General features: G+C 42.9%; 1 protein-coding gene across 2 annotated transcripts in view; it reads left to right on the top strand.

Annotated features, from left to right (window-relative positions):
• Window positions 1–10: 10 nt before the first annotated feature.
• ARMC3 (armadillo repeat containing 3) overlaps window positions 11–18,371 on the top strand; it is an 87,931-nt gene continuing 69,570 nt past the window's right edge. Inside the window, exons 1-4 of one of the 2 annotated variants that reach the window (XM_032775656.2) lie at window positions 11–126; window positions 4,253–4,299; window positions 6,719–6,917; window positions 10,168–10,216. In XM_032775656.2, coding sequence (XP_032631547.1) covers window positions 10,169–10,216 — 48 coding nt within the window. In that variant the 5' untranslated portion in view covers window positions 11–126; window positions 4,253–4,299; window positions 6,719–6,917; window position 10,168. The remainder of the gene's footprint in view (window positions 127–4,252; window positions 4,300–6,718; window positions 6,918–10,167; window positions 10,217–18,371) is intronic. The other variant, XM_032775657.2, reaches the window with a different exon arrangement.

The raw sequence follows: 18,371 nt of genomic DNA, 5'->3' as shown, positions 1-18,371 counted from the left end.
CCGGGGAGAGCGCGCCGCAGGCACGTTCGGCGTTCCCTAGCAACCGTGAAAACAACACCGGGGCGGGGGAGGGAGCTGGCGATAGGCCCCGGCGGCACTCGTGGGCAGTGGGCAGCCCTCGCGCGGGTGAGTGGCACGTTCCCTGCGGGGCTAGGGGAGCCGGGGTGTCTGTCTGTCTGTCTGTCTGTCGGGGAGAGTGGCCGTCAACGCTCGTGTGTGTCATGTGTAGAGGAGGTGTAATGTCTGTCTGTGTGCCGGGGTCTCTGCCTGCTCCCAGCCCAGCTGTCCTTAGGGAGGAGGCAGCTCAGTGCCTGGGTGCGTCTGCTCGCTCCGCACAGCTCCCCTCCTCTGATGGTCTTTGGGCTCTGATTGTACGTCCTAGTTTGTTCTCAGATTTCCCCATTTAAAAATTCCGGTAAATCTGCCAACATCGCTGCTGGGGCTCAACAGGGGCCCTGTCTGCCTGGGACAGCGATGATTTATGTGAGGCAATTTAGGAAAACACTGTATCAAAGCGAGGTCCAGAGATACAGTCTCAGGTAACTGCAGGAAAGGCTTGGCTTGGCTTGGGAGGGGTGGGCATTGCTGTCCCTAAATCGAATCATTCTCCAGTCTTCATTAATAGTTCTCAACAACTGGTCTAGGTCAGCAGGGCTTCTGTGACTGGTACTGTAAATTGCCTCTTTCTAGCCCCAGTTCAAATCCTGCTAAAGTCAATGTGAGTTCTTTCTATTCTATTGACTTCAAGGGGAGCTGGATCAGACCCTTAATGGTGAACTCTAGTAATCTGGAGTCTCTGCCTGCTTCCCATTCATTTGTGGCTACTCTGTTCTCTTGGGTGGCTTGTGGTCTTGTGCCAACTCCAGGCATTCAAAAATCAAGGGTAAAGGTCCCCTAAAAATGAATTTTTTAAAAATATTAATTTTACATTCTTTTTATCTTCCTTCTGGCTTTGAGGGTTCCCATTTTCAAGCTTTTCTCCACAACCGCAAGGAATAGAAAATACTTTAAAAAATAAAGTAAAAGCTGAGATTCTCAGATACTCACATGACTCCGGTAGACAGGGCTTTAAGAAAAACACCAAATGTTGCAATACTTGTGATAAAATCTTAAGACTTGGAAACATTGTGAAAAACTGTGTGAGAATGCACGCAATTAAAATGGGAACCAAGATGCACTGTTTGTTACAATCAGGGTCTTAGTTAGTAAACTGGCACAGCTGCCTGAAAAGTTAGGAACCTCTGATTTATATGACCGTTTAAAATGGTTTGCATGTCAGGCAGTGGCAGACACACCTTGACTTGAGTGTTAAAAATATCCTGCTGCTAATGTACAGAAAGTGATTGCATAACTGCCATGTCTCATTTATTTTAATTCATATTAAAGCAGTTCTTCTTCAAGTCTCTCTCTCTTGGGATGAGGGATTTTGCTGTGTGTCTCAATGTGACATTTAAAATCTCACACATAATTTTTAAAAATCTCCCTCATTCAAATTGTCACAGCTTGGATTCTCCAAGGATATATACTATGTCTGGTGTCATGTAATATGTTAGTTAATGATTTGGAAAAGGGAAAGAACAGTGAGATAGCAAAATTTGTAGTTGAGACAAAATTATTTAGCAAAGAATCCTGTGGCACCTTATAGACTAACAGACGTTTTGGAGCATGAGCTTTCGTAGGTGAATACCTACTTCGTCAGATGCACCCACGAAAGCTCATGCTCCAAAAAGTATGTTACTCTATAAGGTGCCACAGGATTCTTTGCTGCTTTTACAGATCCAGACTAACACGGCTACCCCTCTGATACTTGAAAATTATTTAGTTTAATCAAGATTTAAGAAGATTGTGAGGAACTCCTGAGTAACACTGCAAAGCTAGGTGAAGGTGAAAGTCATTGTTAATAAATGAAAGGTAATGTATATTGGAAAAAATACTTTGAACTTTGCAGTCACATTAATGTGTTCTAAATTATCTGTAACCACTCAGGGAAATGACTTGAACAACGCTGTGGACAGCTTGATGAAAACCTCTGCTCAAGGAACTTAGTAGAACCTAAAATTTTATGATGCAACATTAGAAGTCATTAGTACAAAGTAAACTGGAATTCTGTATTCTGAAAAAGATGTAACAGACATTGAGGGAGATGAGAAATATGATTAGAGGCATGGAAAGACTGCTAAATGAAGAGATTTGGGGTAGGGTGGGGCAGACCTGTTTTGAGAGGTGACAATTCAGAGAGAACAATAAAGAAGGATATAAATAAAATGAATTGTTTATAGAATAGATAAATCATATACATATATTTACTCAGCCTTATAATACACGAAAAAGGGAATGGTCTATGAAATTGACAAGCAACACATTTAAAACTAATGAAATCATTTTACATAATGCATACTTAACTTGTGGAACTCGTTGCCACAACGTGTCATGGAGGCTAAGAACATAGAATTAAAAAAGGGATTAAACATTTCTATAGCTAATAAGAACATCCACAATTGTGTTAGATAAAAAAAAAACCTGTTAGAGAGAGAAACCCTCATGCTTCAAGGAATTAGCAAACCACTAACAGATGCAAGTTAGGAGGACTGATTTGAGGGCAAGTTTCATGCAACTTCATCTGAAGTATTTGGTACATACCACTGTCAGAGACCGGATACTAGACTCTGTGGACCTCTTCTGATCCAATATGGCAATTTTGTCTGTGCCTAACAAACCCTGTTGTTGTTTTCTTTTTCTTTCATGTCTACCTATTAATTCAATTTCTTCGTTTATTAAACACAGACTATGCATTGTACTATTCAAAACAGAGAAAGACACCATTTTTGTCTCAAATAGCCTACAGTCTTAATAGGACTTGACTTGGAATGTTTTCAGCTGCACATATACAGGAATTGAGTGACTACTAGTCTCTGTGTCCTCATGATAAACATTTTACTTTGAGTTTTTCTGAAAATAAAATGTAGTAGTTCAGTACTTTTTCAATATACTGTTTTTGTCACAGGATAAGGTGACATAGAAGGTTGGTAAAGGGCATATGAATTCTTGTACATCTAGGGTGTCTGTTCAGATTTGAGCCAAATGGGTGATTTCTGTGGCCAAGGCTCAGATTGGTGTCATTGGCTGTTTGTTGACATATCTGAAATGAATTGGTAGACAAGATTCATTCTTAGTGGAAAAAATGTCGCAATAGAAAATCCTTGCAATTGGTATCTGATTTGATGGTTTCATAATCTGAGGTTTCAGTGAGCATGAAGACTGAAATATGCCCTCAGTGAGGGGCTCTCTTCAGAAGAGGTCTAAAGTATGTTTGGGGAGCAACATGGAAAAAGGTAACCCTCCTAATCACTGTTAGTATTGCCAAGTCTTGTGATATTAGTGTATTTTTAAGACCCCAGATCCTGGAGTCATGTGAGAATCTCAGCTTCCATGAAAAAATAAACAAGTTTCTAGCCCTTATGGTTGTGGAGAAAAGCTTGAAAATATTATTCAAGTGGACACTAAAGGTTCAAAAACCAGAAGGCAAATAAAAAGAACAGTGTGGTGAGGTTTACAGATGATCCCACAGAAAGATTAAGGAAGGGAAGAAGCAGTACTGTCTCAAGAGGGCCCCCTCCTTCCCAGAAACGACAGCACATGCTTTCAAATGGAGCAGAGTGAGAGTCACTTTCTGAAGGAAGGAAGCCAGTTTGAATGAGGAGAGGGTGAGGGCCTGGTGTGCTGGGTTTGGGAGGTTAGCTCATACATAGGGGACAGGATGTAAGAAAGCTCAATGATGGGACTTGGAGAATGAAAGAAAGGGAGTTGCAGGGCTGGCATTACTGTTGGAGCAATAAAAAATGAGACCTGAGATGTAGGCCAGGGCACAGTTATACAGGGCCTTGATGGTAAAGATGAGAAGTTTAAACCTGATGTGGTAGGCTAGGTTGTAGTAATCAAGGCAGGAGATGACAAGCATTTTAGCTGTTGGGACAGAAAGAAAGGGTTAGATTTCTATAATGTAGAAGAAATACCTAGACTTTATTAGTCGAATTAGTTTTCATTTTAATTAAGTCAAACTCATTAACATGTTGAAAAAAAGAATACATTTCTGGGGCCTTCTTAGGAAAAGCTTGAAGCTGGTGGCAAAGGTGCTGTAACACAGCCACAAACTCTCCTAGAGCAGGGCACTGTCAGCTCCAGAAGTGGATCAAATGATAAATAACTGCTCAGAAGTTATTCTTACATCCTCCTCTCTCTACCCGCTCTCCAGAGAAAGTAATTGCCCCCAGAACTGACCTCTGATTTCTTGGCAAAGAGGTAAGTTACATATCTGGCAGTGCTTCTTTCTTATTCCTTTGCTTTGTCTCACAACTCACTGCTGCTAGTGCTTGCAGGGTCTGGCTCTTCCTTCTGTCATTTGAGTTTTAGATAATGAGTGAAGGGAAGCACTGGAGCCAGTTAGTGCTTTATAAGTGCAAATATCTGATCACACCACAGTGTAAGTTTTTGTTTTTAAATGGATACAAACTGACATTGTGTTTGGGATTGGTATTAGAAGTAGACATCTAGTACTGTATAGGAATAGTTAGTGGGATTTGAGAGTGTGTTTGGACACTGCAAATTTCAATGGACCTTTTCACATTTTTCAAAGTAAGTTTTACAGACTATTTTCCTTACAGTTTACTTGTCATCCAGTCGTCTATGAATTAGTGGAAAGGAAAACTATTTCTGCACATTCATTTAATCCTCAAGTTTATTGGGGAATGATGCATTTAAAATTCACTTGTACTATGTGTTACTCCTCAGTATAAAAGAGCCAGTTGTCAAAGAATACTAATTTTATACTTGGCTAACTTATTAAAAGCCCTTTTTATGGCTTTAATTCTTTGATCTCGAGTAACTTAGGAAAAGTGTAGATCTTGTGATGGTAACAGCTTTTAGAATGAGAGAGCGATTTTCTGTATCACTCAAGTTAAAAGATCCTTTACTAGGTTCTCAAATTCAAATTGGTGATACTGCTTTTTTATTAATATAGAATTCCATCTTTAAAAGGGACATACTGACAAGTTTAGACCCAGAATTTGGACACAATTAAAGTTATAATCTCACTGGAAGGGTGTCTGTATTCTAAATATTTAATTAAAATACATTTATTTTCAAGCTTTTAAAATAATATTTAAAACAATGGAGACTAAAAATAGTAAGATCATTAAAGAACAGGAGTGTATTCTTTTTAAGTTAGATGTGTTGCATTTTCCTTTCATTCTAACCTTAAAAGGACCTTACTACATAAACCAGTTAGGTAAACTACTTTACAGACTATAAAAAGCTCCTGAGTAAGCACACGAGAACGAGGCACTGTATTTTCAGCTGGGGGAAGCTTATTGAACTTTGCATATACTGAAAACTGGAATACAGTTGTTTTTTTTTTAGTCCAGGGAGTGAGCTGTGGAAATTGGCAGAAACTGCACTTCTCACTATTACTTGTTTTCTGGTGTTGCTACTTCTCTTCACTAACAGCTGATTAAAATGTAAAATCCCTCACTTGTCTTTATGAAGCTTGGATATCACAAGTATGGTGACGAGAGAATGAAATAAAGGTTGGATGAGTGGATGCAAGAGTTAGTCAGAATGCAAAGGAAAGCAGAGGGGGAAATTGTTGACAGTTATAGCAACAGGAATGTAAAACAACCTCTGAAATAAATTCACACTACAGCATTTTGTGTGGGAAATCCTGTGCCTTAGGACTGCTCTACTTTATGCCAGCTGCCTGCAACCCCTAGGGCTGTTCTGGAAGACAGGGGATCAACAGGACATAAGACATCCGAGCCTTGCGACCTTTCCTGCATCCATGCTTTCTGCATTTCAACAACCCTACACCACCTGAGGACTCTCCACAGTCTGGGGAGTCCTTCTGAAACCAAATCTTCCTGGTTTAGGTTTATTTACCCTACCAGAAAATCTGGTTGCAAATATCATCAGAAACAATTTAAAAAACATTCAAAATAAGGTAAAGTGACAGACTGTACTCTCATATGATAGGAATCTGTGTGTGTGGAATTCTTAGCCTTTATCGGGAGCAAGAAGGTACAGGAGGGAAAGTTGAAAGGGGTCAGGAAGAATAAAGATCAGAAGCAGACAGTTGTGTTGTGGACATATATGGCTGAGGGCATTAGGAAGTCAGAGCCCAAGAATATGCATACTGTGGGATTATTGAGAAATAGCCATACAGTCATTATGCAGATTGACCAACCAGTCAGCAAGCCGCAGGGGTTTGCTTTACTGAGGAATAGCCATTAGAACAGGCTAGGAAATTGAAAATTATCACGGGACAGGAAAACATGCTTTTGAAAAACTTCCTGTTCTGCAGCACGATGAGCTGGAGACCTCTTGAAATTTGTTGTGGAGAGTAACACTTCCACCCCTGGAATAGCCCGATGGTTATGGTGTTTAAAGGACATTCAGGAGACATGGGGGATTTAGGCTTAGCTCCCTGCTTTGCCCGATTTAATGCTCTACCCAACAAGCTATTATAGTGTGGGTCTCTCAAGTGCTGGAGCTGCTTCACTTTTTATAAATCATTAAGTATTCATTGGGCCAGAATAAAAGCAATAGACTCTATAGCCCAGTAGTTAGGGCCTACACCTGTGACTTGGAAGGCTGGGGTTCAAGTCTCTGCTCTAAATCAGGCAGAGTAAGGACTTAAACTTAGTTCTCCCATTTTTTTGTCTCCCAGGTGAATGCCGTAGCTACCAGGCTATTGGCAATGGGCTCACTGTTAGCAGGAATTCTATCCTGGATCTGAGAAACCTTCCCAAGAAAGGATTTGTCATTACTCCCCTTTAGCTGGAAAAGTTTGAAGTTTTGACATATCAGCACTTTTGGATGAAAAGCTGTCTTGTCTGAAAATTCCTGACCAACTCTAATAATTGTGGGTCAGTATCTTTTCCACCTCCGTTCACTCCAATTGACTGAAATAATTCAGTATAAAAATCACATTTTTTTTAATTAGCAGAAAGCAAAAGGGATCATTGCCCAGAGGGGCCACAAAACAAAGGGAGCTTTGTGGGAACTAAACTGACAATACCATTTGATGACAGCGTGACTGAAACCTAGGAAAGTCATTGTGGTGGTGAAGTAACTGTCTGTGTAACGTAATTAAGCTTCTGAAGTGAGGCCAAAGACTGTTAGCCCACTGCGTACACAATTTCTTCATACTAAAGCTCGTTCATATGGATCATGCTGCTTTTTAACATTACCAAGGACCCCAAAACTCTTTGAGTATTGTAGGGAAGTGTAGCATTACTTGCATATTCATCTGTATTCTGAGTAAAATCCCATTATAAAATTCTAAGCCCTTGATTCTTCACTGCCTTGAACCTTGTGTAATTATCTATATCTGTATAAAGTGAATGAAAACACTATCAAGTCAGAATTGAAGTATGTTACACTCAGTTTGCACAGATGCATATGACTACACAAGGCACAAGGCAGTGAAGAAACAGGCTTTGGATTTTTATTAAATAATTTGTTCTGTATTCTCTTCCTTTTCCTTTTCCAGGGGCTAATCTGCCCCATCCACAGTCACAGAGCCCTGGTCTACACTATGAGTTTAGGTCGAATTTAGCAGCATTAGATTGATTTAACCCTGCATCTGTCCACATGATGAAGCCATTTTTGTCGACTTAAGGGACTTTTATAATCGATTTCTGTACTCCTCCCTGACGAGGGGATTAGCGCTGAAATCGACCCTGCTCGGTCAAATTTGGGATAGTGTGGATGCAATTTGATGGTACTGGCCTCCAGGAGCTATCCCAGAGTGCTCCATTGTGACCGCTCTGGACAGCACTTTCAACTCAGATGCACTGGCCAGGTAGACAGGAAAAGCCCCGCAAACTTTTAAATTTCATTTCCTGTTTGGCCAGCATAGCGAGCTGATCAGCACAGGTGACCATGGAGTCCCAGAATTGCAAAAGAGCTCCAGCATGGACCGAATGGGAGGTACTGCATTTGATCGTTGTATGAGGAGACGAATCTGTGCTATCTGAACTCTGTTCCAAAAGATGAAATGCTGGAATATTTGAAAAAATCTCCACGGGCATGAAGGACAGAGGTTATAACAGGGACCCGCAGCAGTGCCTCGTGAAGCCTACCAAAGAACCAGAGAGGCTTCACGAGGCACTTCACCAGATGAGCTGCATCCCATTCTAGAGGGTGCCCCTACAACTACCCCGCCCCCCGTGCTCAGGGCTCGTGCAAGGATATTTCGTGCCCTAGGCGAAAATTCCACCTTGTGCTCCGTCTCCTTCTTGGGGATCCAGGGCCATCCCTAGCTATTTTGGTGCCCTACACAGCTCCTCCACGGCGGGGCTGTGTGGGGCCCCAGGCCTCCGGGGGGGAGGGAGGGCTGGCCCCAGGCCTCCACCAGGGAGTGGAGGAGTTGGTGATCCAAGATCTCCGTGAGGGACAGGGGGGAGGGGGACAGGCCACTTCCTGCAGGAAGTGGAGTGACCCAGACCCAGCCTGCTCTGCTCCCCAGACTCCCAGCTGCGCCACCGGCAAGTGCAGGGGTTGGGGGGCGGTTCTCCCCTTCCCCCAAGCCTGGGAGCCAGGGGAGCAGAGCAGAGCAGGTTGGGGCCGGGTCACTCCACTTCCCGCATCATATTCCAGGGGGGCTGAATCTCCATTAGACGAAACTTAAAGAAGAGAGTGACCTGGAGTCATTCCCATTTTTGTCCAGGCGTCCCCCGACCGACCTCACTGAGGCCAGCGAGGAGCACCCATGTCTGCCCAGGTGCCCCCGACCAACCTAACCGAGGTCGGCCAGGAGCACCCATGGGACGACAATGATGGTTAGCAGTCATATTGTACCGTCTGCCATCCACAAGGCAAGGCAAGGGGATGCTGCTGTGTAGCACTGCAGTACTGCATCTGGCAGCACCACCCAGGAGACATACGGTGACAGTGAGCTGAGCGGGCTCCATGCTTGCCATGGTATGTCATCTGCATGGGTAACCCGGAAAAAAGGTGAGAAACTTTTTTTTGCCATTGCTTTCACAGAGGGAGGGGCAGGGCTGGCTCCAGGCACCAGCCCAGCAAGCAGCTGCTTGGGGCGGCCAACGGTGAGGGACAGCACATCTGGGTCTTCAGCGTCAATTCAGCGGCGGGTCCCTCACTCTCTCTCGGAATGAAGGACCAGCTGCCAAATTGCCATCGAAGACTGAAGTGGTGGCAGTAGAGCTGCAGATCGCGATCGCAGCTTTTTCTTTCTCCCCCTTCTGTTTGCTGCTTGGGACATCAAAAACCCTGGAGCCAGCCCTGGGGAGAGGGGCCTGACGACATGTACCCAGAACCATCTGCGACAATATTTTTGCCCCATCAGGCATTGGGAGCTCAACCCAGAATTCCAATGGGCGGAGACTGTGGGACCTGTGGGATAGCTACAACAGTGCAACGCTCCAAAAGTCGACGCCAGCTTTGGTACTGTGGATGCACACCACCAACTTAATGCGCTTAGTGGGGACACACACAATCGACTGTATCAAATCAACTTCTTCTATTAAATCGACCTAATTTCATAGTGTAGACATACCCAGAGTGTTGTTATTCCACTGCTCGTGATTGCCAATGTGTTTTCATAGAGTTGCCTGTCTATATTTGTACGGGTTATTACTGCAGCCATCCATGGAAAAATATATTTATGCAACTAAATGCCCATTTTCATATGATAAATGGGTGCACAGTTCTGTGCATTCATGTGAACCTAAACCTACAGAAAAGTTAATCCTTAATATATTTCCTATATGCGAACAACAACTACCACTACAATGTGACCTTGTAGTAGCACATTGCCTTCCCATCTAGTGTCTCTTTCTTCATCACTTTTTGGAGGTATATTTTGTTGGCATTTAAGCTTCTCCAAATGTGATCAAGTGTTAAGAAGTTTGTTCTGTGGCACAAATATAAAATTGCTGTCTTCAAGGGATGACTTTCAGCCAAAGAAATTACTGTTGCTCCGTGCAAAAGAGTCCTCTAAGATTTGTCTAGACTGGCTAGGTAGGACAAACAGGTGGGAGAGCCTGTCTTAAAAGCTTCTGTACAACATCCCTGGTGAACTAGGTCCTAGGACACACAGGGTCACTTGTTTGTTTATTAACTGCTTATGGTTTTTTTGTTTGTTTTTAGAATGGGTAAAAAAGTAAAGAAGGAAGTGGAGCCACCTCCCAAGGATGTGGTATGTTTATAAAATACTATGTGCTGTGAAATGAACATATTACACAATTATAGGCCCCAATCATACCTTTCTTACACAGTGCCTTACTCCCACTAACTTCCGCATGCTTTCTAAAAATGTCTCATAAAGATGATCCCATTTCTGCTTTCTTTGGATGGTATGCAAAACAATGACCAGGCATGTGTTGTTTTTATGAAGAGTGTTATCTTTGGCGGGGTTTGTAAACAGTAATGTCTGAAACAATCCAAGCTTCATTTTTCTCTAAGGTCTATATGCTCCCCTCCCACTGTAAACATCAGAGGAAGAGGAAAAGAACCAAAAACTCCATGGCATTCAAACTGGGGAGACTGGCACATTCTCATCTCAATGGGGATAGCTGTATAGCAGCGTGGATGGCTTTGTTACTACACAGACCTCAAGGATTTAAAGATGTTTCAAGCTCTAGCACTGTGGATTCTGTGTTTATCTGCAGTCATCTGCGCACTGCTGCCCATTTCCCCCTCTCCCTTAGTGACGTGGGTCCTTTAGGAGTCATGCTGCTATTGGCTGTGTCTCCAGTGGCTGTGAAGTATTCCTCTTTTGAGGGGAAAGATGGGAGAGGTGGTAGAAGCTATGGATGAGAGTTAATGGCGCATCACATGTAAAATCCACTGAATTTTTATAGAAAGCATGCCACATAGAGTGGCTGCTCCCTGGCTCTGCCAGTTGCCTACAGCCTTGCAAGTCTGGACCTCAGCGTAGTTGTGTGGAGGGGCTTTTATGGGCTCCTGGGGAGGATGGAGGAATGGTGTGTTGATTCCATTACTCCCTCAGTCTTGCTGCTGTTTTATTTGCTCTCCTATACACATGGTCCAAATTTAGCTCCTCAGTTCCTTTTCATTGGTTATTGGTGCCTTAGCGGGATCCCCTTTCATAGCTTTCTTTTTAGAGCTGATAGAGTCATCTCTTTCCACTACCCACTGTGGGCCAGATCCAGCATCCATTGAAGTCAATAGGTGCTGGCTCTGGTCTTGTGTCAGCAGTCCATCCCTGTAATCTGATGAATTTTGCTTAATTATAGGTGCCTGGCTGTATCCCTGCAGGATGTGAGTAACACACCTTCCTTCCAAGCTTTACAACCCAGAAACTTGCAGAAACATTGCTTGCTTCCCTTATGATTGGCAAGTTTTCTAGGAAACAGTGGAATTTTATTGAAAAATGGAAAATACTCATTTAGAGAACTCATCAAAACAGGATGGCCAAACTGTTAGGGACTTCATGGCGAATAGTGCCTTGAGTTCCTTGTACATTTTTCCATTAATGTTTAGAAAATAATAAATGATACATTTATATTGTGGGAGTATCCAAAGGCCACAACCAGTTGGGGCCCTATTATGTAACGCTCTGAGCAAATATAATAAACAGTCCATGCTCCATAGGAAACATCTCTAAGAAAACCATAATATGCTTTGATGTCTCCACTTCCATTAGGTTTGTACTCTCTGATGGGATGCTAGAAATGTCATCCATCTCAATTACAGAAACCTGTGAACTGCAGTGCTTTAAAATTTCATTTAATTTTTATACACACTTTGCATTGGGCAGGTGGTTGCTTATTGAACCCAATGGACTTCCAGTATTTTATTCAAGTTTTACCTCTGTCTTCAAACATAGGACTCTAGTACTTGAGCTGTCCTAGACATGTTATCAAGGGGGAAATTTTACAAGCAACTCAGATAGATTTAGATTAGAATATTGAATTTACAATTTGTAAATTTTGATCTGAAATCAGGCCTGCCTCAGAAGAATATATTCTTATAAAATAATGATTTTTCTGAAGATCACATAGGATTCATTTACAGAAATGTTTTGGGCAGGAGTAATACGTCTTTGAACTTTTTTGGACTGGAATTGATAGTGTGGAAAAGTCATCTATTTGTTCCCTGGAGGCACTAAGAATAGCAATACAGATTATGTTATTATCCTTTGCATTACAGAGACAAAGGGGGAGGAACAACATATTGATATATATGGTACTGTAAATTATTGTAAAAAATATTAAATAGTTTCTTTAAACTTATTCCACTTTGAAAAGTCTCAGGTTTCAACATTTGTGTTTAATTCATTGTGTCTTTTGGGGACTAACAATCTACATTCTAGAATTAGAATTCTATATTCTAGTGATGATAATAACAAAGTAATAAATTGATAATATAGAAGGTCCAGATAACTTGCATCCATGAGTTTTAAGAGAGCTTGCTGGACCATTAATGTTGCTTTTCAATGTCTTGGAACACTGGGGAGGTTCTAGGAGATAAAGAAAGGTAATGTGCCAATATTTAAAAAGGGTAAATGGGATGACCTGAGTAATTATGGGCTTGTTAGTCTTACATTGATCCCGGGCAAGTTAGTGGAGCATCTGATAAGAGACTTGGTTAATAAAGAAGTAAATGAGGATTATGTAATAAATACCAGTTGATATGAGTTTATGAAAAATAGATCATGTAGTAATGTTGATGTAATATAGTTACACTTCTGTAAGGCATTTGACTTTGTACCACATATTTTGATTAAAAACTAGAACAATATGGCATATATTAAATTGATTGAAATCTGGATATCTGATAGGTTTCCAGATGTAACCGTAAAAAGGGAATCATCATCAAATGGATGTATTTCTAGTGGGGTTGCATGGGGATAGGTTCTTGGCCCTACACTATTTAACATTTTTTCAATGACCTGGAGGAGAACGTAAAATCATCACTGATAAAGTTTGCAGATGACACGAAGATTGGGGAAGTGATAAAAAATGAAGAGGACAAGTCACTGATACAGAATGATCTGGCTTGCTTAGTAAGCTGGGTGCAAGTAAACAGTATGCATTTGAATATATTGCTCTTATTGAATGTGGAGCTTGCCAAGCCAATTTGCAGCAGACCCACCATAGTGCAGAGCTCTCAGACCCACCATCAAATGTGATAAAAGGGCAATCATCATTGCTGAGAGACGTTGTCTGTTTTTGGCCACCGCTGCATGTGGGATCGTTGTAATGGCCCCAGGTGTACAGGCCTGCCCATTGACCTTGGCCCACTGGAAATTGGTTCAGAAGGACTCACGAGTGACATGGCAAATCAAAGCTGGGCACACAAATGGTCGGGTCATTTATAAGAGACTGGTTTTTGATGTCAGCTGAAGACCATGCTTTGTGTCATATTGACATCACAGAGAAATCAGGGTAGGACAGGTTGTCTCACAAAGGGTGCCTTGATGACAGGCATGCTCATGGATGGTCAAAGAGGTCTGTGTATATTGGTAGGTCTTGGTTTGCCCTGATCTTCTCAACCATTCTGGCTGTAGCATCCTCATGACGTATGTGTGGAGCAGTGATGTTGCTTAACACAGGGAGTCACAATACTGGCGTGGGTCAAATTGTCCCAGTTGCAATGTGCATGGTTGAGTGTAGGTGTGTGTCAACCAACTTGACTAAATGTAAATGTATACATCTAGGAGATATCAGGGAAGTTGCTGGCCTGCTCCCTGACTAACTTTCCTGCTAGGCAACCAATGAGCCCAGCTACACAGCCTTGGAAATGACAGAGTGACTACAACCCTTGGTTGCCTGCTGGTTTAGCAGTCCTGTTTATAAGCCTGGCCTCACAGCAGATCAGTGGCTGCTCAACACATACCCAGGGCCAGCTCTACCATTTTTGTCGCCCCAAGCTGCTCAGACTGCTGCCTCAAGAATGGATGGAATGCCGCCCCTGAGCATGTGCCGCCCCAGGCTTCCTCCGCTGGTGCCTGGAGCCGGCCCTGCACATACCATCCATGGAGCTGAACTTGCCCTTGTTCCAATTCCTGCTCCAGCCCCTGCTCCCCTACAGCTTCCAACTTCTATCTTCGATTTCTGGCTTATGACTTTGGTTTACCCTCCAGTTCTGGCATTTTGCTTCTGTCCCTCCAGTACTGACCCTCATTTCATTTCCTGGACTCTGCTCACTCTGTATCCAGCTCAAACCAGTAGGTCGAACTCTTGCTTCCACCACTAGGGCCTGACCGCCCATGGCTCAGTTGGCTACAGTTTGAGTAGACCAATTCAAAGGCTAGGGACCCACCTCACTGGCATGGACCCTACTCAGGCCAGTTTTTCTCTGGCAGAGTTGGTGGGGGTCATACAGAACTTGCAGACACAGGTGTCCATCTGCAGGCACAAATGCTGCCCCACAAGCCCAGGTAGCTTCACCAGCAACTCTGATTCCTCCCCCAGAGAGGCAAAAGTTCCACTCCCATAGAAGTTTAGTGGTGATCGTGGTCAGATCTCAGGTTTCCTAAAACAGTGCTGGTTTCTCTTCTTGCTACACCCCCAGTCTTTCCTCACAGACCAGGCCTGAGTGGGGCTCATTATTAGTCTGCTCACTGGGGAGGCTTAGGTCTGGGCCTCCCCACTCTTGGAACAGTCTAGCCCTCTTCTGGGCCAGCTGCAGCAGTTCATTAAGGCTATGTCTTAAATGTCACTTATCTTTGGTGACTCCCCCTCTCCCTGCACCCAAACTGCTGAAGCAGCGCTTCATATGCATCAGCAAGGGATTTCAGTGAGCTCCCCAATACACTACTGAATTCTGTTGCCTCTTTGCAGATGCTGAATGAAATGCATGCATCTGACGAAGTGGGTATTCACCCACAAAAGCTCATGCTCCAATACGTCTGTTAGTCTATAAGGTGCCACAGGATTCTTTGCTGCTTTTACAGATCCAGACTAACACAGCTACCCCTCTGATACTTGAATGGAATTAGGCTGCACAGCGTCATCAGTTTCATATTAGCTTGAATAATGGTATAAACAACGAACTGGTGCAGGCTGAGCCGCCATCCTGTCTTGATGATCTGGTCGACCTATGTATCAGAATTGACATCCATGTTACTGACCAGTGTCATGAACATAACCCTGCCTCTCGAGCCCTGACAATGTCCCAGCTGTCCACTTCTCAGTCACCTACCCTGCGCTGGGAACTGGAACCCCTGCAGATAGACCAGACCTGGCCGCACCAGTCTGAGGCTGAGAAGAATCGAATCAACACTGAACTTTGGGCCTCTGTCTATATTGTGGGGTGTCATGGGGTTGTTTTCCCTTGTCTTTCTAGATGAAATTTCTTTGCCTAAGCAGGTTTCTCACTTATATATCATTTCCAGAGACTTCAACCTCCCATGATTGAAGAATCCATCTTTCTCAGCTTGCTAGAGTTCTGTTCCCTTATGTCGGTGTAGTCATGGATGCTAAAGATGGCTTTTGGCTTTGCTTGTATCTTCCAAAGTTCAATGACCATGTTTCAAGAGGCAGGATGATGTCCTACTTAGTATAGATATGACATTCATTCCCTTTTCTCTCAAGAGACCTGTTTCTCCCTGTGTTTGTAAAGCCTGATGTCAAAGAGTATCCATAATTCCGTATATAATGTTAATACATATATTTTACAATGATATTAATCACCAATTTGTCATAAGCTTTCACAAAACACTTCTCTCAATAAACATTTGTAATGCAGTAATATTGTATGCAATCAGTTGATTCAATTGCTTATCACTTGAGGTTCAGATGCCCTGTTTTTATAGTTCAAATAAAATTTCTCTTGCCTGCTGGAAGCTGTCTCCTTCCCTTCTTGATAGCTTTGTTTACCTAATATGTGAATGGACCTTTATTGTCTCTGCATGACGACTGGCCTGGTCAGAGAAGCAAATACACATTCCTTTGTCTAGAGCGGATCTGTTTACCAACTCCCCCGACATGCCTGGTTTAAGCACATTTTAATCACCATTCCAGCTTATAGCCATAATTTTAAATCTATACTATGTACATACATCGCACAAGAATATTAATGATCAATGAGTTAGTTTTCCAATGACATATTACATGACCGCTATTAGATGCAGATTGTGACATATGTGAATTGGGATACACTGAACCAGTCAGTCCAGATGAAACTCATTACCTGATACCAGTGAACCCCTTGCCCTCTGATATTGGGATGCTCTTAGGGTCACATGGGTGCAGCGGACACTTTGCCCTGAGATGCCCTGCTAAGGTCAGACCAGCTTCAAGGTCAGGAAACACCAACCCCGATAAGAGAGTCTGGGCTGGGCCAATCGCTTTTTCGTGCCCTGTTGGATTGGCAGCAGTCTCGAATCCACCCTTGATATATCTCTGACTGCCATTATAGCTGCTACTCCCAATGAGCCTCGTGGTCTATCGGGAGACTCTGGTCAGCAGTAGAGTTTCTCAGCTACATCATCTCCCCTGAAGGGTTGGCCAGGGACCCACACAAAGTGACAATCACAATCAACTGGATGTTACCCCCAGGGACACCCAGGGGCTGCAATCATTTTGCGTTTCACCAATTTCTATATGTGGTTCATCAAGGGTTTCTCAGGGATGGTGGTCCCAATCACAGCCCCCTTTATAAGGGAGTGTGTTTTTCTTGCCCCCATAGATGTAAGCAGAAATTCATCACAGCCCCTATTTTGGTTCACCCCAAACTGGGCTGGCCATTTCCAGTAGAAACAGGTGCCTTGAACTTTGGGCTGGGAGCAGACCTCTCCCAAATGGCAGCCTCAAATAGTCAGCTTCACCCTTGTGATTTTTACTCATACAAGCCCATCCCAGCAGAGAAAATGATGACATCCTTGATAAAGAGCTAGTGGGCATCAAAATAGCCTTTGAGGAATAGCGGCATCTTATGGAGAGTACCAGATTCCCAATCTAAGTCCTCACCGAGCACAAAAATCTGGAATTCCTGAAGATGGCTCAGCACCTAAAGCAACAGGCCCACTGGATCCTTATCTTCACATGATTTGACTTTGTGGTGACCTACCAACCCAGGACCAGGAATGGGAAGGCAAATGCATTATCCTGAAAAGGGGGAGTGTTGTGAATCAGACCCAGAGACTCTATCCACAATTCTCAAACTGTTAAATTTCATCTCAGGTATCATGACCTGCTCTTCTCTGTACATTCCCTGGTGCACAACAGTCCCCTTGCAGTTCAGTTCTACTAAGCCTAGACAGTGCCAATGCCCAGACTGCCTTGACATTCACTCTGTGATGGAATTCTGTATTCTGCATCTATGTACCTGACAAGTGACCAAGACAGCAAGTCCGATGAATCTGACATGATGCTTCTCTGGCAGGTCATTTCAGGCTATTCAAGACCCAGGCCCTGGTGTCAAGAAGTTTCTGGTGGCTGGCCCTATGCGCTTTGGTTGAAACTTGTGTCCGGTCCTATGCCCAGACCAATTCCCCCCATGCAAAACAGTTCAGTCTCCTTCATTCAAGATTCATCCAAAATTCAAGAAAAATATTGATAAGTTGGAGAGGGTTTCGAGAAGAACCATGAGAATGATTAAAGGATTAGAAAACATAGTGATAGATTCAAGGAGCTGAGTTTATTTAGCATAACAAAGAGAAGGTTATGGGGTGACTTGATTACAGATTGTAAGAACCTAAATGGGAAACAAATATTTAATAATGGTTTCTTCAGTCTAGCAGACAAAGGTATAACATGATCCATGGCTGGAAGTTCAAGCTAGATAAATTCAGACTGGAAATAAAGTGTACATTTTTGAAATAGTGAGAGTAATTAACCATTGGAACAATTTACCAAGAGTTGTGGTAGATTCTCTATCACTAGCCATTTTAAAATCAGGACTGAATTTTTTTAAATAAATATTTATTTATAGGTCAGACTCAATTAGCACAATTCTCCCTTCTGGCCTCAGAATCTAGAATTCTGTATCTACCACTTCATCACCATAGCTAAATATTTGGGCCAAATTCATCCCTTTTATAGGCAGGCACAACTCTGGAAGTCAGTGGAGTTTCTCCAGCTTTCACCAGGGCTGAAAATGGCCCTCCCTCTTCACTAGGTGGCTCATTAGAATGTTAACTGTAAACCACCCTTCCGTTCAAAGCCTAATGCTATTGCAGGGTCTGCAGCTGCCTATGACAATTTCAAGAAGCCATTCTGAAGTTTCAGGAAAAAGTGAGGTTATGGTTTATTCCAGTATTGTTTATATCTTTACCTTCTAGCCTAACCAGATGTTTATAGACACACACAACCTAAAGCTATAGAGAAGTCACTCAAAGCTATGTCTAATGCAGCTGTACAGGAATGTGGGAAGGGAGTAAG

This window comes from Chelonoidis abingdonii, chromosome 2, assembly GCF_003597395.2.
Source record: "Chelonoidis abingdonii isolate Lonesome George chromosome 2, CheloAbing_2.0, whole genome shotgun sequence".
NCBI classification, from domain to species: domain Eukaryota; kingdom Metazoa; phylum Chordata; order Testudines; family Testudinidae; genus Chelonoidis; species Chelonoidis abingdonii.
The sequence above is the reverse complement of the archived record's forward strand: the minus strand, read 5'-3'. Positions and strand labels throughout refer to the sequence as shown.